General features: G+C 38.2%; 3 protein-coding genes across 3 annotated transcripts in view; all 3 read right to left on the minus strand.

The window, feature by feature from the left end:
- Window positions 1-16,050, minus strand: part of skap2 (src kinase associated phosphoprotein 2) — a 25,928-nt gene extending 9,878 nt beyond the window's left edge. The window contains exons 1-10 of the mRNA XM_079836597.1: window positions 15,806-16,050; window positions 15,029-15,134; window positions 14,901-14,926; window positions 13,164-13,265; window positions 9,475-9,555; window positions 9,310-9,393; window positions 2,803-2,927; window positions 2,653-2,716; window positions 2,457-2,567; window positions 2,119-2,205 (exon numbers count right to left, since the gene is read on the minus strand). Coding sequence (XP_079692723.1) covers window positions 2,119-2,205; window positions 2,457-2,567; window positions 2,653-2,716; window positions 2,803-2,927; window positions 9,310-9,393; window positions 9,475-9,555; window positions 13,164-13,265; window positions 14,901-14,926; window positions 15,029-15,134; window positions 15,806-15,845 — 826 coding nt within the window. The 5' untranslated portion in view covers window positions 15,846-16,050. The remainder of the gene's footprint in view (window positions 1-2,118; window positions 2,206-2,456; window positions 2,568-2,652; window positions 2,717-2,802; window positions 2,928-9,309; window positions 9,394-9,474; window positions 9,556-13,163; window positions 13,266-14,900; window positions 14,927-15,028; window positions 15,135-15,805) is intronic.
- gtf3c6 (general transcription factor IIIC, polypeptide 6, alpha) overlaps window positions 1-25,022 on the minus strand; it is a 1,355,101-nt gene that overhangs the window by 750,918 nt on the left and 579,161 nt on the right. The gene's annotated exons all lie outside the window — the stretch shown is intronic.
- On the minus strand, window positions 21,275-23,922 carry hoxa2b (homeobox A2b). Its single transcript, XM_079836491.1, has 2 exons — window positions 23,029-23,922; window positions 21,275-22,448 (listed from the first exon to the last, which is right to left on the minus strand). Exons 1-2 carry the CDS (start codon window positions 23,387-23,389, stop codon window positions 21,718-21,720), a joined length of 1,092 nt encoding a protein of 363 aa, XP_079692617.1. The 5' UTR covers window positions 23,390-23,922; the 3' UTR covers window positions 21,275-21,717.

The following is a 25,022-nucleotide window of genomic DNA, read 5'->3' on the forward strand; positions in this document are numbered from 1 at the left end:
GAAAAGGTCATTCATTCCTGTGATGGCAAAGCTGAATTTTCCAGTCTTCGGTGTCACATCATCCTTTGGAAATCATTCTAATATGCTAATTTGGTGCTCAAGAAAGATTTCTTATTATTATCAGACTCAGTGTTGAAAACAGTTGTGCCGCTTAATTTTGTGATAACTTTTGCATCTTTTTCAGGATTCTATAAAGGGATAGTTTGCCCAAAAATGAAAATTCTGTCTTCGTTTATACTCACCCTCATGTTGTCCAAACCTTTATGAATTTCTTTCTTCTATTGAACACAAAAGAAAATATTTTAAAGAATAATGGTAGCCATTGACTTTCTATTTTTTTTTTCTGCTGTGAAAGTCAATGGCTACTGTGAACTGTTTGATTACCAACATTCTTTAAAATATCTTCTTTTGTGTACAACAGAAGAAAGAAATATAGTATAAATGATGACAGAATTGTTATTTTTTTGGTGAACTATCCCTTTAATGAACAAAGTTCAAAAGAACAACATTTAGTTGAAATAGAAATATTTTGTAACATTAAAATGCCTTTAATATCACCTTTTATCAATTGAATGCATCCTTGCAGAATCAATATATTAATGTCCTCATACTGATCCCAAACGTTTAAATGGTAGTGAATAATTCCAAGCTTTTCTCTACATGCAATAGTGGTTTGGTGTATGTCATTATTTTGGTGTACAATACACATTTATTATATGGCTTAAAGTGTCCCAGTTAAGTTTCTATTTCCACCAAGGGGTCCTTGGATAAAAACCCCAGTATTAGTGTTTTTCTGGCTCAGAAAGTTCCACAAGTGGGCAGCAGAGAGTATAAATTGCTGAGCTGTGGCTCCTGACAGGTGGGATGAAACTAACAAACCCTCAAATGAAAGACCCCTCATTACAGCTGCACCATGTTGTCAGTTAACATGTAATGTTACAGGCCATATTTGTTGAAAGTTAACATTTTTGTTCATCTGAGATGGCAAAAAACTTATATAACCTTAAGCTTACGTTTCAGTCTCTTATTTTCTGTCTCAATGAAATATGTTAAACTGTTATTTCAGGTAGATTTGCTCTTGGGTTTGCAGTTAACCTGCTCTTGCTTTTGGTGTGGAGCATTATTTATTCATATTTACTAATTTACTAATCAAGAAATGTTCTTTCATATAAAGAAAAGAAAATACCCCTAAAGGTAAATATCTTGCAACAGACTTTATAGCTGGCTGGTTCCCAGCTATGCTGATTTGGCAGGTTATTATAATTATTTTCTAAATATAACCATACCCACACTGCTGCTTTAAGATTTTATTCAGGGCTGCATCTTTAAACAACCAGGCATTAGTGTTAAACCGGCTGCAGTGGTTACATAAATGCATCCACTTTTCAGGATTTTGAAACATTATGCAAACTCCCCCTAAAAAAAATCAAAAGATGACAACAAAAATAAAGAAAATTCAAATGATAATCTTGCTGTCAGGAGCCACGAAGCCTGTAGTTTTCCCTCCATTATGGCTCTGTCTAGTGCTTTAGCTGGCCTCCTCCCCTGAGCATCTGTCACAAGATCCTGCCTCAGCCATCGTTTCTGTCAGCAGGACTTCCTGTGCTGTGAGCCTGGAGCAGAGGGCCATGGTGGGCCACAGTGCACCAATGGAGTCAGCTTCCTGCCAGTGCCTACCAACCCCTGCCCAGTGCCCAGCACTCAGCAGGATACAGGCTTTCCCCACACAGGGACAGAAAAAAAGCACTAAACCATTTTTAAATACAATGATGATGGCGAGACTATTTAGCGTTTGTCTTACTAATACACCAAAACTACACTTAACTAAACTAAATATCAAACAAACAATAAAAAAAACCAGCAACAATTCCAGGTCTCTTCCTGAAGGCCCTTCCTGTGGTCCAGACAACCTTCCCACTCCTGTCATCAGTGTTTCTTCTAACCTCCCAAATCCATATGTACCTACAATAACCCCCTCCCCCCAATCTTTGTCCTTTTTCAATATTAAAATAAAAGTTGGAGAGACAAATGATAGCCACCCAGGCAGATCTGGGACGGTGTTATGGGACAGCAGGGCAGGTAGGGGATGGACAGGCCTGGTGACCCAGTGGTAATTACCTGTCACAGGGGTGGATGGCAGTGGTAGAGGTTTGTTGGCCAGGGTCACTTTTGCTTTTGCAGGCTGGGGTACTGGGGTATCTTCCTCTGAGAGGGACAGAATAGATATGCCAGTAAAGGCAGAGAGCAATATACCAAATTCAAAATTTCTATAGCCATTTTCCACCACATCCATAAGGGAATCATTTTTTTTTACATTAATATTTATGTTGATTATCAACATCGAAAATGAATAAATCATGTATAATATAGATTTGCTTATAATGAATAATATAATATTATATAATATAATAATTATCAGATATATACACAAACAAATATGGAATTTAGGTGCAAACCAGGAAGTTCTTCATAGATGTCTTCATCGATAATTGCGGGCATGGTTGGTTGGGCCACAGATAAGCAGTCATCATATTCTTCTTCATCTTCAGGAATGATTCCACCCATGTCTGAGAGCGAAAACCAATATACAAAACATTATGCGTTTGTGCAAAAAAGACACCCGCTAGAAGTTATTATGATGCACAGTCCTACCTTTAATCAAAAAGTCAATGTGCTCCACCCACTCTTTAGCATCTTTCTCAGACGCAGCACAGAACTGTAGCAAAAAGGTGTTATAAGAGATAATCATCTGATGATAAAAATAAACACTGCATGTTTTACATGAAACGAGAGGTGACCAACCTGATATACACGCTTGTCTGGAGCTGAGACCTCAAAGCAGCAATCTCGCTTTGCATCTTTCCGCAGGGTGTTGTTCAATTTGACATTGTATCCAACAATATTAAACTCTCCCTTCTGCTGTTTATCTAGTGAACATTAGTGCAGATTAATAAATGATCTGATTCAAGAAAAGAAAAATTGAATTCAGTACTACATTTAATTGGTGATGACCAGTGTTGGGAGCATAGACTGTAAAAAAAATATGGACATAGTGTCTGTGACGTCACCCGTAGGTTTCTGAAGAGCATTTTTGAAGCCTAAAGTCGGCCGTTGCCATCTAGGCAGTGCGTCACTCCCGGATAATTGAAAATAGGCAAAGAGGCAGGACGTGGGTTGCTGAAACCACACCCACCTAGCTCAATCACAGTGGCAATCCACCTGTCACTCAAATGGTCACGCCTTTAATTAGGCAGGAATTTAAAGGGTCAGTTCACCCAAAAATGAAAATTCTGTCATTAATTACTTACCCTCATGTCGTTCGACACCTGTAAGACCTCCGTTCATCTTCGGAACACAAATTAAGATATTTTAGTTGAAATCTGATTGCTCTGAAAGTCCTCCATTGGCACAATGGTACTCTACACTCTGAAGACCCTTAAAAGGTACTAAAGACGTCGTTACAAAGTCCATCTCTCTACAGTGGTTCTAAAATAACTTTATGAATCAGCGACAATAGTTTTTGTGCGCAAAAAAACCCCTAAATAACGTCTTACATAGTGATGACGATTTCAAAACAAAGCATCATGAAGCTTCGAAGCGTTATGAATCACTGAGCCGAATGATGATTCGGATCGCGTGTCAAACCGCCAAACTGCTGAAATTTGGCGATTCAAACCGCTGAATCGACTCAGTGATTCATAACGCTTCGAAGCTTCATGATGCTTTGTTTTGAAATCGTCATCACTATGTAAGTCGTTATTTAGGGGTTTTTTGCGCACAAAAACTATTGTCGCCGATTCATAAAGTTATTTTAGAACCACTGTAGTGAGATGGACTTTGTAACGACGTCTTTAGTACCTTTTAAGGGTCTTCAGAGTGTAGAGTACCATTGTGCCAATGGAGGACTTTCAGAGCCATCAGATTTCAACTAAAATATCTTAATTTGTGTTCCGAAGATGAACAGAGGTCTGACGGGTGTCGAACGACATGAGGGTAAGTAATTAATGACAGAATTTTCATTTTTGGGTGAACTAACCCTTTAAGGCTTAATATAATTTAAAGCTGCAGTCCGTAACTTTTTGCGCTCTAGCGGTTAATAAACAGAACTGCATGCGTCTTGCGGAAGAACATTGCAGCCGGAGCTACTTCTATCTGTTTATGTCTATGGCGAGCAGCGGTTCCTACCAGACCGGTCTGAAATAGTGCCAATTTCCCCTTTATTAACTGACGCCGCTGCTGTCCCCATGTTGTGTGTATGGTATAAACATGATGTTATTGTAGTTTAGACTAAATGAGATCATCTCACTTGCACAAATCAGTATTCCTTAAAATGAATAACTAAATATGTTAAATTACACAAATATACTTTATGCATTTAATCTCACTTTATAAACCAATATCTTTGATGCTGACCTTCGGTGATCCAATTCAGCCATACTTAAAAGTAAAAATAATTTTAGATAAACCACATTTATTTATTTTTTTAGAAGTTAGAGGCTGCATCTGAAATCGCATAATTCCCTACTATATAATAGGCGAAAAAAGAGTAGACAAGAGTAGTATGTCCGAATTCACAGCACTCATAAAAGAGTAGGCAAAAAGTACTCAGATGACCTACGTCTTCTGGCGAGATTCTGAAGTGTGCATACGATGGACACTTCACTATCCCATGAGGCCACGGGAGAGGATTTGTGAATGGCGGAACTGACACTGGTAGGTCACATGATGATGACAACATGGAGAATGTAGTACGTCCAGATCATATTCATACTACACACATTCATACTATATAGAACATACTTTTTTAGTGGTCGTGAAGTAATTACTTATTCCAAATAAATACACTGTAAAAAATGATTGTGATTTTAAAGGTAGACTGTAAAAATGCCACAGTGTAAAACAGTTCATTGGTTAACAGAAATCCATACAATATATGGTGAATAATTGTGATCGGTCTAACCGTACATTTAATGTAATTTTACAGGGAAATACCATTAAATTTACCATTTTTGGAAGTGAAAAAGGACAAGTCATTGTATTTACAATGAAAAAACATAAATTGACATTCCCAGAATTCCCCCACTTCACGTTTGTCGTATTTTAATTTAAATAACTATAATAACTTGTAGAAAATCTGCTTGTGATGAGCATTGATTCATCATGTGACTCATCACCACTTTGTTTGGTGGTTTTCATTGCATTACAAAAGGTACAAAACAGATATTAGTACTTCGATAGGTTGGTAAATTAACATTATATCAGTTAATGAAATATACGTTTTTTTTACTGTAAGTTTAACCCTCTGGTGCTCTTCGTTTAGGGGTTGCATTGGTTGTCTTCCCGGTCATAAGTGACCAGACACCTAAAAATTAAACTTCCTCCACCCCAGTAAAACCAATGCAATTTATTTTTCTTCAATAATATTTTTTCTTTTTAATTTTGTATTTTGAGATGATTTGATGGTATTTTTTAATATTTATGCAATAATTATGGTCTATTTTTCCATTGAAAATTATAGAATTTTTTTTTTTGTAATTTATAAAAAAAATTAATTAATTATTGCAGTATTTCCAGTTAAAATAGAGACTAGGCCTTCAAAATATTTTTTTTTTGGGAGGCAGATTAGCGCCCTCTTTTGGAATAATTTCAGAAATCATGCAACCATGGGTGTAATCCAAGCCTGTAGTGCTCCTGTCAGAAATTGAAGCTTCCGCGCCTCGATCGCCCCCCGGTGGCCGGTCCCAGTATAGCTCCTAAACCCCGCCTCTCCATGTATTTGAATGGACGCGAGACACACTAAACAATTTAATTACACTTCAAATAATTGTTTCCTAAAGATGGTTTCTGTCATTTTAGGCAGTTGTTATTACGATAATTTCATTTCAAGTGTTCGTTTTTTAAATAAGTTTAGTTTTAGTGAGTTATTTGATGCTATAAAAACGGGGGGTGTGACGTCATGATTGACAGCTAAGATTGACGGCTTCTCTGAGTGAACTTGTCACTGAGGCACTAACGGACTTTTTTCAGGATTTTTGGGAGGAGATTGGAGCTTTAGCTTTAATTTCTACATTTCCATAACTGTTTATGTCACACCAACACAATGAATTATTCTGCATCTGTGAGAGTGTGGGTGGGCTCTTGATAATTGCGCCTCTACTTCCTGTTCTCTACTGCGCAACTCCGGTCCCGAGATCGCTACTGCGCAGACTCGGTCCCAAGATGTCAGCGCCGTGAGCGGGCCTATGAAAGCTTCAACTATGGTCAACGGAAGTCAATGAAGTCGCGTCGTCCATATTTTTTTACGGTCTACGGTGTAATCACTAGAGGTCTCTATGGAGAGGCCTGAGAATTCCCTAGTTCTCTTTTGAGCACATTTAATGTTTTTTTTTTTTTTATGGATTTGAATATATATTTAAAAAAATCTCAAAAACTATTTATTATAAAGTTTTAGATTTTTTTGTTGTTGTTAGAAATTAGGGCTGTGCAATTAATCGAATTTCGATTTCGATTTTGCCTCCCAACGATCACCAAAATAGTACAATCGAGAAAAAACGATTATTTTGCCATGTTGAGTTTTGCAAGAACACTCTTATTTTGTCTTGCGTTCTGAATGAAACGCGCACGCGCTCATCCGCCCCTCCCGAAGCCACAAACTCTCTCAGTTCGTGAGTCTCATGACTCGTGTGCATATCATCCGCTGGAATTTAAAAACTCAGCGCGAGTAAAGATGGCTGAAGGAGGGCAGTTACAGCAGCGTTTGGTGAGCAAAAAAGGCAAAACCAACTCCGTTGTCTGGGAACAGTTTGGCTTCGAGGAATCATACGACGAGCAGAAACATGCTACGTGCAAGATTTGCTACATGGTAGTGGCTGCAACGCAAGGGAACATCACGAATTTGTTTAACCACTTGAAAATTAAACAGAGTGACCAATGACAATCTAATAAAGAAACAAGAACTGACGAGAGCAGGGGTGCCGTGTAAACGTGCTTTTTTCCCCCTCATATTTTTCAAATAATTTTCTTTGTAAACTTTGTTCAATGCATGCGAGTGCTGCCATATTTTCGAATATAACCAGTCGTTTTCGCCGTCATCACCCGGGTTTAGAGCCAGAAGACGCGAATGAGAAGCCGCGCGCGCTGTGAGAAAATGTATCTCTGCGCTCATCCGAGAGCGCGCACACGTCTCTCAGCGCGCAAATATTGAGTTCTCTTTCAAGTCTTGCTTTTGAACGGACAAACTCACACAAAACGTATGTCAACATGTCCATCTTGATGAGTATCCTAGCAGACATAGGCCCGGTTTCACAGACAGGGCTTAGACTAAGCCACGATTAGGCCTTAGTTCAATTAGGACATTTAAGTAACTTTTATAAACGTGCACAAGAAAAAAACATTACTGGTGTGCATCTTGAGACAAAACAATGCCACTGACATATTTTAAGATTTGTCAGTGCAAGATTCTTTCAGTTAAAACAGCTCAAACATGCATTTTAGTCTAGGATTAGTTTAAGCATTGTCTGTGAAACCGGGGGATAGTCTGTATATGCCTTAAGTGAACTTTATACAGTCGAGAAAGACGACGCATATCCGATCATTAGGTCTTAAAGAGGCAGTAGCCTTTACTGCTGTCTGTTTAATGTCACACAACAAAAGACAAGGACATCACTCACCGCTCTTGACTGAATAGCTTTTGTAAGTTTAATAGGATTAATCTTTAATTTATGCACTCAAATATGCAATGTTATTTTACATTTGATACATTTCTGTACCTGAAAACTAATGTTAGACGTACCTGAAAAGCATATCTAGCCGAACCATATTGTTGATCTTATTTATTTTTGGTTATCATTTTTACGTGAATACTTTTATACTTTGATTTGAATATATGTTATATTATTTATTTTAATAGTTCAAAAAGTACAACAAATGTTACAATTTCAATTGAATTGTTGAAAGGTGTATTTTTAATAAATACAACACATTCCCAAAGTCATGTGAAATAATCGTGTTACATAATCGTGATTTCAATATTGACCAAAATAATCGTGATTATGATTTTTTCCATAATCGAGCAGCCCTATTAGAAATATAGATTTTTTTCTGTGAATTTGTGTTTTTGCAGATTTCCCATTAATTTCCTACGGTGGTCATTTTTGACCGAAGAGCACAAGTGGGAGTAATTTTTTTATGATCACTTAGCATGCTCGAATCATGCCCTGAATTGTTTTGTGTGTTTACATACCTAATGCTAGACAAGTCACCAAGATTCATATCATTATGATGAAGCTGTGATTTTAAAATATTCAAAATGTGGTTCATAGGTTCAGTTTTTCATAGGTGTGTGTGTGTGTGTGTGTGTGTGTGTGTGTGTGTGTGTGTGTGTGTGTGTGTGTGTGTGTGTGTGTGTGTGTGTGTATATAAGTGTGCGTGTGTGTGTGGATGTGTCAATATCACACTCTTGATGTTGTAGAGTGTCACCCCTTTACTGCTGTGTACTTTTTTTCAGCATTGTGGCCGATTTGTAGATTGTACACACAAATATTCTGTGAATTTTTGTGTTTTTGCCGATTTCCCATTCATTTCCTATGGTCGGTCATTTATGACCGAAGACAATGAACGCTACTTTTTTTTTACGACCAATTAGCATGCCCGAATCATGACCCCAATTTTTTTTTGTGTTTACATACCTAATGCTAGAAAAGTCAACAAGTTTCATATCATTCCGAAGCTGTGATTTTTAACATTTCAAAACAGAAATGACCGAAGAGCACCAGAGGGTGCAAATCTGTAAAACTCAAAATGTTGCTACTGTATTTTTTACGGTAAATTTCTGGCAACCACAGCTGCCGTTTCTTTAGTAGGTGAAAAACAGTATGTGACAAAAGAAGTATGTCCGAATTCTCAGTACACATAAAAGACTAGGCAAAATATACCCGGATGACCTACTTCTTCTGGCGAGATTCTGAAGTGTGCATACGATGGACATTTTCCTGGATCCTTTTTATCTGCGATCCAAAATGGCAGTACAACTGAAAGGTTTGTTTGACCTGCGCTCTATACTATACAGGCGTGAATTTGCATTTCATTCAGCTTGAGGCGTATTCATTTCACTTTTGGTTTGAAAATAATATCGAAGTAACAATAATAATAAGAAGTAACAAAACACATTACTTATCATAAAAAGTAACTAAGTACAGCAATTAGTTACTTTTTCTAGGGAGTAACGCAATATTGTAATGCATTACTTTTAAAAGTAACTATCCCCAACACTGGTAATTACACATTTGATCATAATAGTAGCTTTCCAACCTTTCTCACTGCCATAGTAGTAGAATATGTTGTTACTTAGGGCGCACCATCTCTTCTGCCACTCATTGCCAAAGAAGCTGTGATCTATAAGTCAAATAGAGGTTATTTTTTCGATGTTTTTTTTCCCCTCTCACAAACAACCTTTTTGTGAACATAGTAACCTACCCTTTCGGCGCTTCTCCAGGTAGCCACTCTTTAAAATAGATTGAAGTTCTGTAGCTGCCACCGGAGGATACTGTTGAACACCTGATTTCAACAAACAGATGGAAACAGAAAATCATTAAATATTACTTCAGCTTTTTTATGACTAGCAGTGAGGAATCCACAAAGAGGAGCACCTGTCTTCACAACAAATTCAATACATTTGCTAAAGGCGACCAGAAAGCTACTTCCACCCCCTTCAGGTTTAAAAATCAAAGGTCTATGTCAAGCGAGACTAAAGTTAGCAGGGATTCAAACCCGGATGGACTGGATAGAGTTTCATGCACCGATCTGTCAGGTACAGCAGTATGTGAAACAGATGCATGGTCTGTTTTCAAAGCAAACCTCCCCTCTCGTTTACACTGCCCTCCCCTCTCTTGTGTACACACTACCATCGCATTGCTGAATGAGTTTGAGTGAGCAGAGCAGTGTTATGAATGACACCAGCAATTGTGGAATGTTTGCAATTATGTATAAAGTGCTGTCAAGGAAGCATGACACACGCTGACTGTGAAAAGTAAACTAAACACCCTCAGTGCAAGAGCTGATTTCTGTTAAATCTGCTAGAAAAATGTCTAACAGAACAACTGCTAAAGAAAACATAAATCATGTGGTCTTTAGAGCAAACCAATTGCAAAAACACTCAAAAGAGATAGCATTTTGGATCATAAGAAAATAAGAACTAATTGGCACAGAGCATCACTTGATTTGTTCTTCCTTACTGCTAAATAAAAACAAATAAATAAAATAAAAACACTATATACACTATTGTTCTAAAGTTTGGGATCAGACAGAGTTGAAAGAAAGAGTTTAAAAAAGATTATTATGATCACCAAAGCTGCATTTATTTGAATTTAAAATACACAGTAATATTGTGAAATATTATTGCAATTTAAAATAACAGTTTATGTGTGTGTGTGTGTGTGTGTGTGTGTGTGTGTGTGTGTGTGTGTGTGTGTGTGTGTGTGTGTGTGTGTGTGTGTGTGTGTGTGTGTGTGTGTGTGTGTGTGTGTGTGTGTGTGTGTGTGTGTGTGTGTGTGTGTGTGTCATAAGTCGCACAGGTATATTTGTGGCAATAGCCAGCAATACATTGTATGGGTCAATTATCATTTATCCATTTTTCTTTCTTTTATGCCAAAAATCATTAGGATATTAAGTAAATATCATGTTCCATGAAGATATTTTCATAAATTTCCACCGTAAATATATAAAAATGTCTTATTATTAGTAATATGCCTTGCTAAGGACTTCGTTTGGACAACTTTAAAGGCGATTTTCTCAATATTTAGATTTTTGTGCACCCACAGATTCCAGATTTTCAAATAGTTGTTTCTCAGCCAAATATTGTCATATCATATCAACAAACCATACATCAATGGAAAGCTTATTTATTCAGCTTTCATATTTAAGTATAAATATCAATTTCCAAAAATGTACCCTTATGACTGGTCTTGTGGTTTAGTGGGCACATATAAATATATTTTTTTCCTTCTTCTTTATTTTCAGAAGCCATTACTCCAGTCTTCAGTGTCACATGATTCTTAAAAATATATATTTTAATATGCTGATTTGGTATCAAGATACCGTTGTTATTATTATTATTATTATTATTTGAAAATGGTTGTCGTGCTGAATGAAGTGTGGCACTGGCAATTGAGTGTTTTTTTTTAGGCTTTTATGATAAATAGAAAGTTAAGAACAGCATTTGTTTGAAAAAGAAATCTTCTGTAATATCATAAATGCCTTCACTGACATTTTTTGACCAGTTGAATGCATCTTTGTGATCATAGTAATTCCAAACATTTGAATGTTGACACAAAACAACCCCTAACCATAAACCATGACTTAAAAGGGTTGGTTCACCTAAAAATGAAATTTCTGCCATTAATTACTCACCCTCAAGTCGTTCCAAACCCTTAAGCTTTTCGTTCATCTTTGGAACACAAATTAAGATATTTTTGATGAAATCCGAGAGGTTTCTGGCAGCAACATCATTGCAACTTTCAAGGCCCAGAAAGGTAGTAAATACATTGTTAAAATAGTCCATGTGACCCCAGTGGTTCAACTAATGTTATGAAGCGACGAGAATACTTTTTGTGCACCAAAAAAACAACAAAAATAACGACTTTAACAATCTCTTCTCTTCCACATCATTCTCCTACGTTGTTCACGTAGTAAACACTGTACGGGCGTTTTCGGTTTTACGTCAGAACGCCGGCTCATTATTGGTTAGCTCCTGCGTCAGCATCACACACATGTGTCGGGGTGCTCACGTGAACAGTCAGCCAATAATGAGCCGGCATTCTGACGTAGAACCCTGAAGCACTGCACTGTGTTTACTACGTGAACAGTGTAGGAGAATGACGTGGAACGTCAAACATGCATTTTAGTCTGTCTGTGAAACCGGGGGTTAATACGAACACGCTTTGACTGAACTTTATCCATGTTCCAACGCTGACTTAAAAAGCAGCAAATGCGGTTGCCAAAGGCTGCAAATAAATAGTGGTGACACGCTTTGCCTTCATCTTCAGCTATAAAAAAAGCTTCCTTTTTATGGGCTGCATGTATAAAGAGAGTAAAAACTTACAGCTCTCAAACAAGTTACAGAGGTGAAGCTCTGACTCTCAACAAATAAAGCCTGAGATGTGTGTGGGTTTTGGCATGTCGTTCTTTTTTTATGAAAAGAACTCTCACTCCCTGCCTATACCCAAATAGCGGGATTATCAGTTGCATGAGCTCATAACTTCACTTGCTTTAGAACATTTGTCCAAAATAAACAGGCTCAAATAACTTTTTGGTCAATCTCCAAATGCCGCTTTGATTCGTATTGAATCTGCAGTGTGCACTAAGAAGCTTCGGCCCTATCTTTGAGCTGAACAGCTGCTCTCTCTGGCAAGCACAGGGCAAAAGGACACATAAAACACATGAGTGCTCTAGAGCTGTAAACCTCTTCCTACCATACACATACACACAACCCACTCCCAGCCTGCATCCTACCCTCTTGATTCTGTGAGTTTCAGAATGCAATAATCGGATATGTGGCATGACTCAAAATGAGTCGGATGAATTCGAATCCTTGAATGTAAATTCTACCAACAGTGTTCATTTAGCAGAAGCTAATAAAACAGAAGCCTGGATTGACATTGGATGTGGGCGGCATTGTCTGAGCTGCAGACCATAAACCATTTGCTCAGAGACAAAAGAGAGCTAAACCCTTGACGTCTGTGCCTTCGAACCGTTCCTGAGACTGTTGCCGGGTTACATCAGTCTTTCAAGCACCTCATTCAGCTTTTGTGTTCTTCTACCACTACTAAAAAATCCTAGACAGGACATGACAAAGGACTGCCACAATGATACTGTGTTATGACAGCTGAGGCTGCAGAAAAGATGATAAGTGATTCACTCATAACCGGAAAGAGATAGGTTTTTTTGTTTCTTAATTTATGTTAATTCTGAACATGCAATCTGTGTACAGAATAAATTGCCATGATTCTTTTATAATACTCACAATTACATCATTCTTCAATGAGAGAATTCAAAGGGTACAATAGCTCAGCCATATGATATTCCTGTCTCAAATGTTTTTTTTCAGATGCTTCTCTTCTCTTGTAACACTTTTAATATCGCAACAAATCCCACAATTTTCCACTCACCATCATAAGCGTTTTCGTCATCCCTGTCAGTCTGCTCTGAGTGCAGCGATCCTCCGTCGTTGGTGTCCGCTTCTTCAGGTGGCTCTGGGAACTCTTCATCTCCTATACAACAGAGTCTTCATCAGCATTCCCATAGAGGCAGCTTGGAAGCCACATTTTCAATCCTCCACCAGAAAAAGACACATTAAGATTATCTAATTCAGATATTATATGTTGCTTGCAGGTACATGTTGCCTGGGAGGTGAAGTATGTTTGAACCAGTTATCTCCAGTTGCATGCAGCATTGAGTGGCACTCAGCCATGTTGTCTAGATATTCACTAGAGACTCACTTTGCATAGATTTGTGATATTTATATGGAAGATCTCTTATAACACTAGCCTGTTTGAATCACATTTTCTGATCATTAAATGTATATTAATTTAATTAGTTACATTTATATAGCGTTTTTCTATGCACTCAAAGCGCTTTACATATAGAAGGGGGAATCTCCTCAACTTATTAAAGAGCATACTGATAAAAAAAGCAAGAATTATGCATGTGTGATTCTATAATTGGAGATACATTTTGTATTTCAAAAAGTTAAGTAAAAAAACTGTTCACTAACAGAAATTCTTTCCAGTCGCTTATTGAAAACATGCTTGCCAAACACAAGTTACTTCCTTTTTTACTTTTAACGTTGTTTGTCAACTCCCTTGGTAACAGAGTTCGACAGTAACAGAATTTACCATTTTAAACTTTTTTTTGGTAGCATAAATGCTTAAAGCACATGGCGGCACCAATGAAATCATGATTTAAAAAAACTTTTAAACAACCCTCTGTGTGATCATCAGTGATCAATTCTGTTTTCCTTTTGATAATGTGGTAACTATTGTAAAAAATAAAAACTTTTTAGATAACAATATTTTTTAAGAGAGCATACCTATTTGTGATTCAGATCTTATCATTCAGGGAAAGTGACATAATTTCCTGTATCTTACATAGTTGTGGGAGATAATTCCACCAATTTGAAGGCAAAGTATGGTACGGTAACAGAAATTACTTATAATAATTTACTCATTATAAGGACTCATAAGATAAATACTACCAAGAGAAAAGTAAAATAAAATATTTTGATTACACAATGATACATGATGGAAAAAATACACGGACTAACATGATTTTCAGATGTATGAAAATAGCTAAAAAAATTTCATAACAATATTATGGCCTGTAACATGATCCATGACAATAAGTAACAAATTATTAAAATAACTAAAACATAACCATTTGAGAAGAGAAAAAAAACTGAAAAACTTTTTGGACACCAAATGTACCTACAATTATACTGTGTTTGTAGTATAATGTTGAACAGGAGTATAGAACTTCCTGGTCACATTAAAATGGTGGCAATAGTGCAGCTGTAAAGTGCATGCGTTTCCTTGCCCACAAGTGCTAGACCATACCCACATCTCAACTGTAAATCAATGATAGGAAACACAAAAATGATCAGGGAACAGTCTATATGTGCTGGCTTAAAAACTTTTTTAAAGCTCTCTTTTCATATGTTCCCATCAGGGGAGAAAAAAAAATGTCATTCAAAGATGTTTACATATCATGAATAAGTAAACAAACTCACAAATTCAATGAAAGCTAACTGTATGGTGCAGCACATAGTGGGGAAGTACTAGTTCACCAAGCTTGTATTTTAGCCCCTCCCCTATAGACACACACAAACATACACGCACATCAAAACTTACGTTTGTCCTTGAAATCCTGAGGGAAGCTGGAACAGAGAGCGTTAGATTTTTTTGAATAGCCTATACTTGATCAGCATAGGGTCAAAAATATATTCATGTCAACAGTTATAGCATAAAATACCTCGTACCTCGTTTTCACATCTTTAATGCGCTTGATAAAGGCATCCTTTTTCTCTTTTGCTTTCTTGCTTAAATTCTCCCCTTTAAGGACTTCCGTCAAATAGTTTTCCAGATCTGAAAACAGACACTGTTTACGTTTGTCCTTGAAATCCTGAGGGAAGCCTATTTATCATTTTGCACCCTTGAATAAGCAGGATTTCAGCAGGATTTGCGACTGTTCCAAACTAATGATAATTTGACTGGTTTACTAGCAAGTAGGCTTTGTGTTACATCCTTGTTGGAAAATTCATCTTAAATAGTCAGAAGCAGCCCAGTCAACCTGCTTTAGTGGCTGGTCAACCAACATAAACAACAACCTTGCATCATCTGATAACGAGCGTAGTAACCCAGAAACCATTATCTAGCATTTTCAAAAACATCGCTAGCATCATAAGCTGGACTTTCCAACAGGTAGGCTATGTCACCGACTCAAACTTTAAGAAATAAAAGCTGGACACTTTACTTTAATAACTGATTACTTAGTGATAAAACACGTTAAAAAAAAACGACGTGTTCAAATCTATCCGCGCCAGAAAAATAAATAAACAAAGACTATGCTCAAACTAAAGGGAAATATTCACAACGTCTATCGGTAGACTAAACTTCCTCTTTTCAGCCAAGTATGAACAGAAATAAAAGTAAACTGGGGACAAAAAAACAAAACAAAAAACTTTCCTAATCTGCTTGCGCTCGAGATCAACGTTCGCTTTATCAACTCTTGTTTTATCCAGATATTGTGATAGTACCTGAAATGAGCGTTGTTAAGTCTTCCGGGATGGACCTCATTGTGATAAACCGCTTGACCCAGTAAGATAGCCTTCGAAACACGGAAGTTGCAAGTGGACTGTGTGAAATACGGAAGAGGCAAATATCCTACCCTGCAGAAACCACTAGCTATTCAAATTAGACAGTATTATTTATCACGTCTGCTCCTGCTGAAACATTTGGGTATCTCAAACAGTGCACTAGGGAATCACACGCTTCCTCGTCCACTTTTACTTGCTCGGTTTGACAGGACACTTTACATTCACTGCATTCATTGCATTATTCATTATATTGACATTCATTGAATTATGAGGCGGTGATAATATTTACCATGGTGTTTTATTAGCATGAGAACGGAAAACAGATGAGAAATATAATCTAATCCTTCACTATTTTCATAGCTAAAGTGGAAATCCTCGTTTCGTGACTTTGGATAAGTAACTGAATTTGAACTGTATCTTTGTATGTTCACTGCTGGTGCATTAGAGGATTGTGTGAGAGGATCTAAGAACCTTTCAGAGATATAGGCCTGCTGTTTGGAGTGGGGCCCACTTATCCTGAGGAGGGAGACAGGTGAATAATGGGGGTGATGCACAGCTTTCATAGGTAAACACATAGCTATCCATCTCCATCTGGCTCTGTGTGTGCTCTCTCTCTCTCTCTCTTTCTCTGTGCTCCTCTGCTGCTTCACAGAGATTACTGCAGAGAGCAGATCCTTGCCAGGAGAACTGCACTCTGTCACCTTTTCAAAGTACTTCTCTTAGAGGATGATAAGGAGAGGAATTTGTTTTTTTGAGGGGGTTTATTTGTAATAATACTTTTCAAAACTTTGTAGGGGGGTGGATAGTGTTTTATATCAGCCTATGATATATTTATGCACATAAGCAAAAGGCTACAAATGATAGACTCGAATGAAAGATCTTATAAAAGTATTGGCTGGAATTCAAGACTGACATCCTGCATGCTTGTTCACTCGGCTTGAGCGCTGCTTGAACCTCATTTGACCTGGCCACAGATCCATCTGGTGTGGAGGGGGAAAGAGAGGTGAAGTGCCCTTTGACCTTTTGAAGGACAGGGAAGCAGCTTCATATCTCATGCTCCTCGGCCGTGCCCGTTTGATCTGGACTCACCTCAGTTCACACGTCCCAGCTTCTGGCCCACGAGCGGAGGAATGTGTGCGAGTGTTTTAATGGAGATAACATACTACATTAATATCATCATCTTTATTAAATTAGGCGTATTGTGCTTCTCTTCATCCCAAAATTCCAGCGTAATACTTTGTTGTTCTCTCTAGGGTAAGAACAGTGTTTTAATCATTTTTGTTCGACATGACTCTGTGGTAGCCAGCACTGTCACGCAAGTTCATGTGGAAACCACAGACTGCCAGATTCTGATTTATTCATTTTTTTCGTGCCAGCCTTGTGTCTTGAGTCTGTAACTTTTGCTTTGGTTTTGTTTCAGAATAATTCATTCATTGGAAGAACTCAAACAGCAGCCGTTTTATGGCAGCCGAGTGAGGACATGCTATAGCCTTGGAAACATACCTGAGATGAATGAGGTCACCAGCAAATAATATGACATGTGACAGGTAAGTCATATCGGAATCAGACCACCTGAACAGCCCCCGAACATGAAGGAAGAACATCTGAGGGCACGCTCTTGCCACTGTAATTCACACTGCCTGTAGGGTGCAGGGGTATCTGTGAAGTTCAACTTTGTGACGGATGAGATGGTGTTTTTGCCCCTTGGCCTCTGAGGGATTAGGCTGCTCAGGTGTTGTTTTTAAAAGACTTAGAATTAGCTTACATTTAAACATTTAAACTGCCTTTTGACACCACTTTCACCACCTGTTTTCTGGAGAGAGGGAAAAAAAAGTCTGGGCCCCGTGGATTGAACCTCGAGTTTACGTTTAATGTTTCACGTCAACAAATGAATTCATGCAGCAGTCATAAGTCATATCTGAAATGTACATTTGTAACTGCTGTAAATGTGTGACTCTTTGGCAGGGCTTTGACTCTTTGATTACTAATTACTCTCTAGATATATTCATGATGCTTTTGCAGTGACTCAGTTCCACATTCAGCAGAACACACTTGCAGCCTTAGGAAGAAAAACACTTTTATGTTAGATGAAAAGAGATGTTCGAGATGCAGACCGCATAAGCGCAACTAGAAGAAGAAGAATTGCATACTTCAGGAATTCCATAAACATGATCTATGAGATAATATCATGCTTCATAGAGCTAATTTGTTCATTTGTATTCCGTGGTGTTGCTGTGGTTGGCCTTGGATCTTCTACTTGAGCCAGCTCTGATTCAGACCCTTAAAGGGATATTTCACTCAAATCTGAAAATCATTTATGAAGCCATATTTCGCAAACCTTTACGGCTTTTTTCATCTGTGGAACACAAACACAAAAAATATATTTTGTTTAGCTGTTTTTGTCCACACATTGAAAATCAATGGATTCCAAAACAGCTATTTTCAACAACAACAACAAAATCTTCTTTGTGTTCCACAGAGGAAAGAAAGTCCTAAAGGTTGCGAGTAAATAAAGACAGATGAACAATCCCTTTGTGGTATAAACTTTACATAACTGCACACTCAAAATTCATATATACGGTTTGCTGCTATGTGTGTCTTACTGTTTATATTTGGTGGTTCTGCTCTAATTTTGCTCCACCCTCAGAATATCTGCATGAAGCCCACCTGCATAGGAATGACAAAAGGGACCACCAAGCTTAAATGCATGTTTCCATGGAAACCAGCTGAAGGCTGACTGCACTGACTTTAAATGCCTGCATAGACATTACAGCCTGAGTCAGTGCTAGCAGTGTATGAGCCTTTCCTCTTTAGGCATTAGCTGTCGGGACAGGAATCGTACTTCGCACAGATGGTTCATCGTTCCTGGGATGCTGGGATGACCAAAAATATGTCCGACTCCCTAGCCAAAGCCATAAACTTAGGCTGCAAGACACTTGAGAAAATAACATTGTTGCAGAAGCCTCAAGCTGCATGTACGTATTATGCAAGCTGAATGGTTTCACATCAGTTTGCATTAAGAAACGGTTGATTGTTCAGTTTGGGTGGGATTGTGGAAATGATGTGACTGTCAAACTTTATAGCCGTATTTTATAATTATACTTACAGTATCCTTGCAATACCTTATTTAACACATGTATCATGCAGTTATACCCAGGTCAGGGGCTCATGTGAGTTATTGTGATGCAGTATCGCTATAAAAAGGCAAATTTGGTTTTCTATTTTACAACCTCAGCAATGAATGGGGTTCTCACAATAATTGTGAAAGAAATCTAAACTGTCCAAATCTAAAAACATTTATATTTCAAATATTAGTATGTACAAAATTGTCTCAAGGAGAGGGTTACAGTGACCTTTTATGAGCAAATGTTATTTTTTTTTCCATTCAGTGCATTTTGTATGAAAAATGTGTTCATGATTTATCACTTTTTTTCTTTCTTTGTTAAATCAACTTATATTTTGAGTTTCTGTTGATTAAACCAATCTCCTTCATTGGATTAATTTCAATAAACTCAAAATTTTAAGGCAACCAGGTTACTTACTTTAAGTTAAATCAACAATATTTGTATCTGTGTCTGAAATGATTAATATCAAAGAATATAAATAGCCTAATAAAAATGTTACAAAAAAATAATAATAAATGCTTTCACATTCTAAGCCTTTCCCTGCATGCAAAAAAGTCTTTCTTGGGTAGCTAGCTGGATTTGGCTCACTTGTGCCAAATCTTGACTCCAAGTCTTTAACCTGCATGGTTAAAGAATGCCGATCACGTGTTTGGTTTCGTCAAAGGACGTCAGTCAAACTATTTGTTCAGCCTCGATTTGGCGCTTAGCACTTCGAGCAACACGCTTTTGTAGCCTACACATCCCTTTGTGTATGCTTAAACTTTTTAAATAATAGTTTAGAGATCACAATCTTCATTTATTAAACCAACTGGAAGATTATAGGATGTAAACTATACTTTAATAATAGCCTATCTGAAAAGCCCTAAGCCCTCGATTGAAGACATAATATGCCGACATGTCCGCACCGTGGTGATTGTATCATATCAGCCCTACACTACATCAATCATGTGTGGTGTAAGTTAGCCAGACCTATAATACTAGGACTCAAGTCCTTCTGCGTCTAACAAATGCCTCTGTGCGGTGTGAGCTGTTGGCTGCTATAGGCCTCGTTTCCAATTCAACACTTGCGCTGCGATTGCAACGTGGCGTCAGATGTTTGGAAATATTCCTAGCTCTCTAAAGCTAGATTTCACTGAACACATATAAGTCACATACGTATCATATAAATGCAGTTTTGTATTGGTATCCCCACAATTGAATTTCCTACATGAACGGAACTTGCACTTCAACGTGTAGGTCTAGCCATATAATTAAAAATGACTCGAGTCACCCTAGTTATTAAACATGATACACCAGCCACGGATAACTAATCGTGGTTAAACTACTTCTTTGTTTAAAAAATAAATGATAGGCTACCTAAATGTGTCCGTTAAGCTATAGGACCGAAGTTGACAGTCTTTTTTTATTGTGCAAATAGTGAAAAGCGTTTGCCAAGATCCTCCCTTGTAGATAAAGATTAAAAGTGAGTTATTTTAAGGCTGTAACAACGAGCGGATATCAATCGACTTAGTCCAAGAGGACACAGGCCTATAGTTCACAGAGATCTCAGGGGACGTAGCAGGGAAGCATTCAAATGAGATCGTTTATTAGCTCTTTATTTAGATAGTATGTTATTTGGAATTTAAAAGAATAAATATTAATAAAACACGAGCAGGTCTATTCCTATTGTCAGATCTTGCGGCGTTGCCTGTTGATAAAACGACACTTTTTTTTTTGTTAACTCTTGTTATTAGCATTGGTCTGATTTGGGACACATTTAGCCTACATTAATCACATCCAAATCTATACAATGTATATAAATAAATAATTATTTTAAATGATGTAAGATTAATAATTTTAAATGTGGGTTGACTGTTGAATTCCGTTCTCGTTCTCAGCAGCGGATTGAATTACGCGGAGTGCTGCCTCAACACCAACCCCCTGTCGAAGGTTTAATAGGCAATAAAATTTAATTGCTGAACTCCAAAACGTTATAGCTCTTGGCCAGGAGATTCCCTGTGTCGTCAGATCTACAGTAAATGGCTTATTTGTGTGCGCAGCATCCAAACATCAATCTCTTTCTTGATGTATTCTTTTTTAGTCTACAGATTTGATGGCATCTAAAACTTCCCATTGGGTTAATTTTATACAGTTAAAAATCTAGACTAAATTCAACGCCAACTACGCTACTGGGAAATTAAGAAAAATTAATAAAAAGAATGTAACACGCAATTAACTGCGTATTAATTTTGCGCACAAATAGTTTCCAAGATTTGATTAGCGGTCATAAACATACATTTGGCATCCTTGTAAAGATTTAATTTTGTCCCTCAAATGATGCTCGCGTAACAGGTTTAAATACACAAAACTTGATCATAATGAATCAGCAAAAATAGTTAATAGATAGCCTATACTTTGAATCTTACCTCATGTTTAATAACAAAAGTATTATTTCTTAATCTGCATATTGAAGAAATAAATAACACCGCTGTTATTTTCAATAACAAGTACAAATTTATTCTATGAAAATATGGCGCTTTGCCGGTGGGCGATACAAAAATAAAACGTGAAAAATATCACTTTTTTTTCCTGCCATATTTTCTCTGTACACAAAAATGATCACTCGATTATTGGAAAAACTTACCTCATTGATTAATGGTCTAGGCCTATTTTTAAAGTCACAATTAAACACACAGACCATCAATGTGAGAAAATATTGACGTCCCTATAATGAAACTTCAGTTAGAGTTAGTAGCTCAAGTGTTGCAGGTCGATTGTTGTAAGCGTCTCAGAGAAGAAATCAAAGGCCTCCGTAGATAAACCGATGGGACTGTCTATAGATTCTGACAAACTTGGGGACACGGCATCTGAGAGGTGTAAGCAGGAATCGTTGGAGAAAACGTTGAAGTCCTGTAAAGAGACGTCCAGGGCCGAGGGACTGCCATTGTCCTGAGCAGATGCACAATCCGGGGCCATTGTTGAGGCGCAGATAGGAACAGTGGGTGACGGGTTGGGAAAATGTTTCAGATGTTTGTCATTGCTACCTAAAGGCGAGACAGTTGCGCTTTGGGAATCACTATTGTGTCCATTCTGTGACTGTTGAGAAGTTAAGGTATTCTGCTGGAATGGATACCCCTCTCTTTCCAAAAGCGCCCCAGATACATTGTTTGCCACTTGTTCGAAAAAAGATTTCCCATCACCCCGTCCGCCTGCCTCCTCCAGGCTCGGTGGTTTTCCATCGCCGTTGTGGTTTTCTTTACACTGCGTTTGCCGTTTGTGTTTCATTCTCCGGTTTTGAAACCAAACTTTGACTTGCCGCTCGGTGAGATCCAGCAGAGCGGCGATTTCCACACGCCTTGGTCGGCAGAGATACTTGTTGAAGTGAAACTCCTTCTCCAGCTCCAGCAGCTGAGTGTTCGTGTACGCCGTTCTGAGCCGGCGAGTTGCCCCATTGCCACCATCAGAAATCTCGGGCGAGCCTATGAAGGGATTATAGCATTATACATTATTGATAGGCCACTAATTATAACTCTTGATTTTTACAACGCCACTGTGGGGCTTAAAGCTGACCTCACAAACTTGTCAAATATATTGCGTTTCTTAGGGAGCATAAATTGTTTGTGGGAATGAAGCCACGGCACTTGAATAATTTGTGTCCTCATCCCCTATGCCAGAATATACTGATGTGTCTGGTGTGAGTGCGGAGAGGTCCGAGTGAAGATTAATGAACACGCCAGCTGCCGAGTTGAGTAATGGCAATCTATCATTCTTCATTACTGTCAAATATTAAAATTCATGCCCTGCACTACAAGTAGCTAACACACAGTTTAAGAGTTGTCCAGGACAGATTCTCCGTATCCAAAAACGTACAAAAAACTTTTAGATATTAACTTGCTCGCATTCAGTTCACATGACCCATGAGGATAACAAAGTATCGTGCACTTTCCCAGCAGCATGGCCTTGCGCAACACAGCTACTGAAAATACTAGGCTACTAATAAAAACAATTGCATTTCCTTTCCAATGCACAACACAATAAAATTGCATTAAATCCAAATACCTTGAGGGGAGAAGTATAGTGGACCGGGGTCGGTGGTTGTTGCTGTCGAAGTTGTCTGGTTTTTCTTGGATGCTTTTTTCTCCTTCATCCAAGGGTACTCTGGGGGTAAGGATGCGGCAGGCAGCGGGCATGAGCCATTAGGGTTCTGCTTGGGCCGGCTGTGGCGAGGGTGGCTGCCGGGGTTCAGGCTTGGAATGGTCTGCTCAAAAGGAGGAGGAATCAGTGTCGAGTGTGAAAGCGTCGAGCTCTTGATTGATGAACTTTGAAATGCATCACCGACAGGGGGAAAAGATGTCAGGCACTCAGCGAGCGACGGCTGACTATTGATAAAACCCGTCTCTCGCTCGAATTCGTAATTCATCTCCTCCAAGTCTTGCAAATTCGCCGCTCACAAATTTGTGACCCAAGGAAGATATAATGAAATATCGTGCCGGGTTAAAAAAAACTATTTTGCTGATTACGGCCGTATGGGGACCGCGGTGCCATTAAACTATTGCTTTCATGGAGACAAGGTTGAAATTGGACCGTATTGCTTGTCACATGATTACCTCTGTCCAATGACAATTTGGGGTTTAATCAAAAGAAGCCACTGTCTGTGTGATTGATCGAAAAAAGTCCGAGAGGAACGCCTCACTCTCTGGGACGGGCTAGTTTATTTACGCATTTACGGCCAGTTTGCCCACTGCTCCGTAGATTAGAAGTATAGCTAGCCAGTACCTGAAACAGAGTGACAGTCTGCTGTTTTTCCCTTATTGTTTGACCGGCTCTCGGCTGAAGATCCCTCAACACAGCAACTGGACACATAAAACACACCAATAGTCACGATCGAGGAAACCCGTTAATCCTGAGTCTGGGTTTTTACTACTTTCTTAGTGAATGCGCGCTCTCGTTTGTGAATGCACGAGCAAAAGCGCGCGAGAGAGTACGCGCGCACACATTGCGCGCATGCAGACAAATTCTTTGAAAGCCTGACGCGTCCGCGTACTCACGCGCACTGACGCATTACGCTTTCATGTGTATTAGTGTTGTTTTAGTTTGAGACATTAGTTATTTTTTAAATGACTCAACTACTAAAACTGCATACATTCCTATTTTTTACTACATTCTTCTACTAGTGCATCTAACATCGTTGATATTCAATAAGAATTCGTTCAGTTGAAATAGAATACATTTTGCAGTATGTAAATAATAACACACTAGCCTATACATTTTACCTGAATTGAGCTCCATGAATTGTTTGAACGGCGCTAAACCGTCTAACAGGCAAACACATGCAAAGTTATTAATGTAATATAAAAGTGTAAATCCAATAGTTTTGTACGTTCATGAATGTGTCTTCTATGTTGCCCTCAGAAGTCTTTAGCTAAGTAGGTGTAGGCCTCGAGCACTTTATTGCTTATATTCCAAACAAAGAGCCCTGGAAGCCTGCACGCTATCAATCTTACACGCCAAAAGGTCTGACAGCTTAGTGCCCTAAGAACACATTTAAACCATCTAACACTCCCTTAGATCATATATGGCCAGGAAGAAGAGAACAACGTAGTACTCACGGTTGAGAGTTTCTCCATTTTATAAATTAAAATGACAAATGTTATATTTTCCGATTAAAGGATTGGCCTTGATCATAATTTCAAACCGGATGTGCTTCGAATGGACCAGCGTTATTTCGGACCTAAACTCGTTTGTTTTTAGATTTTCGTTTCTGGAAAATCAGCCTTTATCGAAGGGTTGGGAAGGAATGGGATTACATATTGATTGTAAGAGAAAAACGTGTGTTTTTGCAGCTACACAGGAGCTATTGTGTGTAGAAGAACGTGGGTGTCGGCATTCTTCAAAAAAATACCCACTCCTTCCTACACATTTCCACCACGAACGAAAAATCTTCATCTTTTCCCACGAGCTGAACATCGAAATTTTTCAGGGATGTATCTTTACGGATACTGTTAAATGTAATGTTAATTATATCTTAATCCATCTGTTGAAATATTAAATCA

This window comes from Gobio gobio (genome assembly GCF_949357685.1).
Source record: "Gobio gobio genome assembly, chromosome: 15".
In the NCBI taxonomy this organism is placed as follows: domain Eukaryota; kingdom Metazoa; phylum Chordata; class Actinopteri; order Cypriniformes; family Gobionidae; genus Gobio; species Gobio gobio.

What these genes read in the sequence shown, in the direction of transcription:
- hoxa2b (XM_079836491.1), bottom strand. Translation starts at nt 23,389, where the DNA reads ATGAATTACGAATTCGAGCGAGAGACGGGTTTTATCAATAGTCAGCCG. An exon ending in ACTATACTTCTCCCCTCAAG is followed by an intron (nt 22,449 to 23,028) that starts GTATTTGGATTT and finishes ATCCCTTCATAG; the next exon opens with GCTCGCCCGAGATTTCTGAT.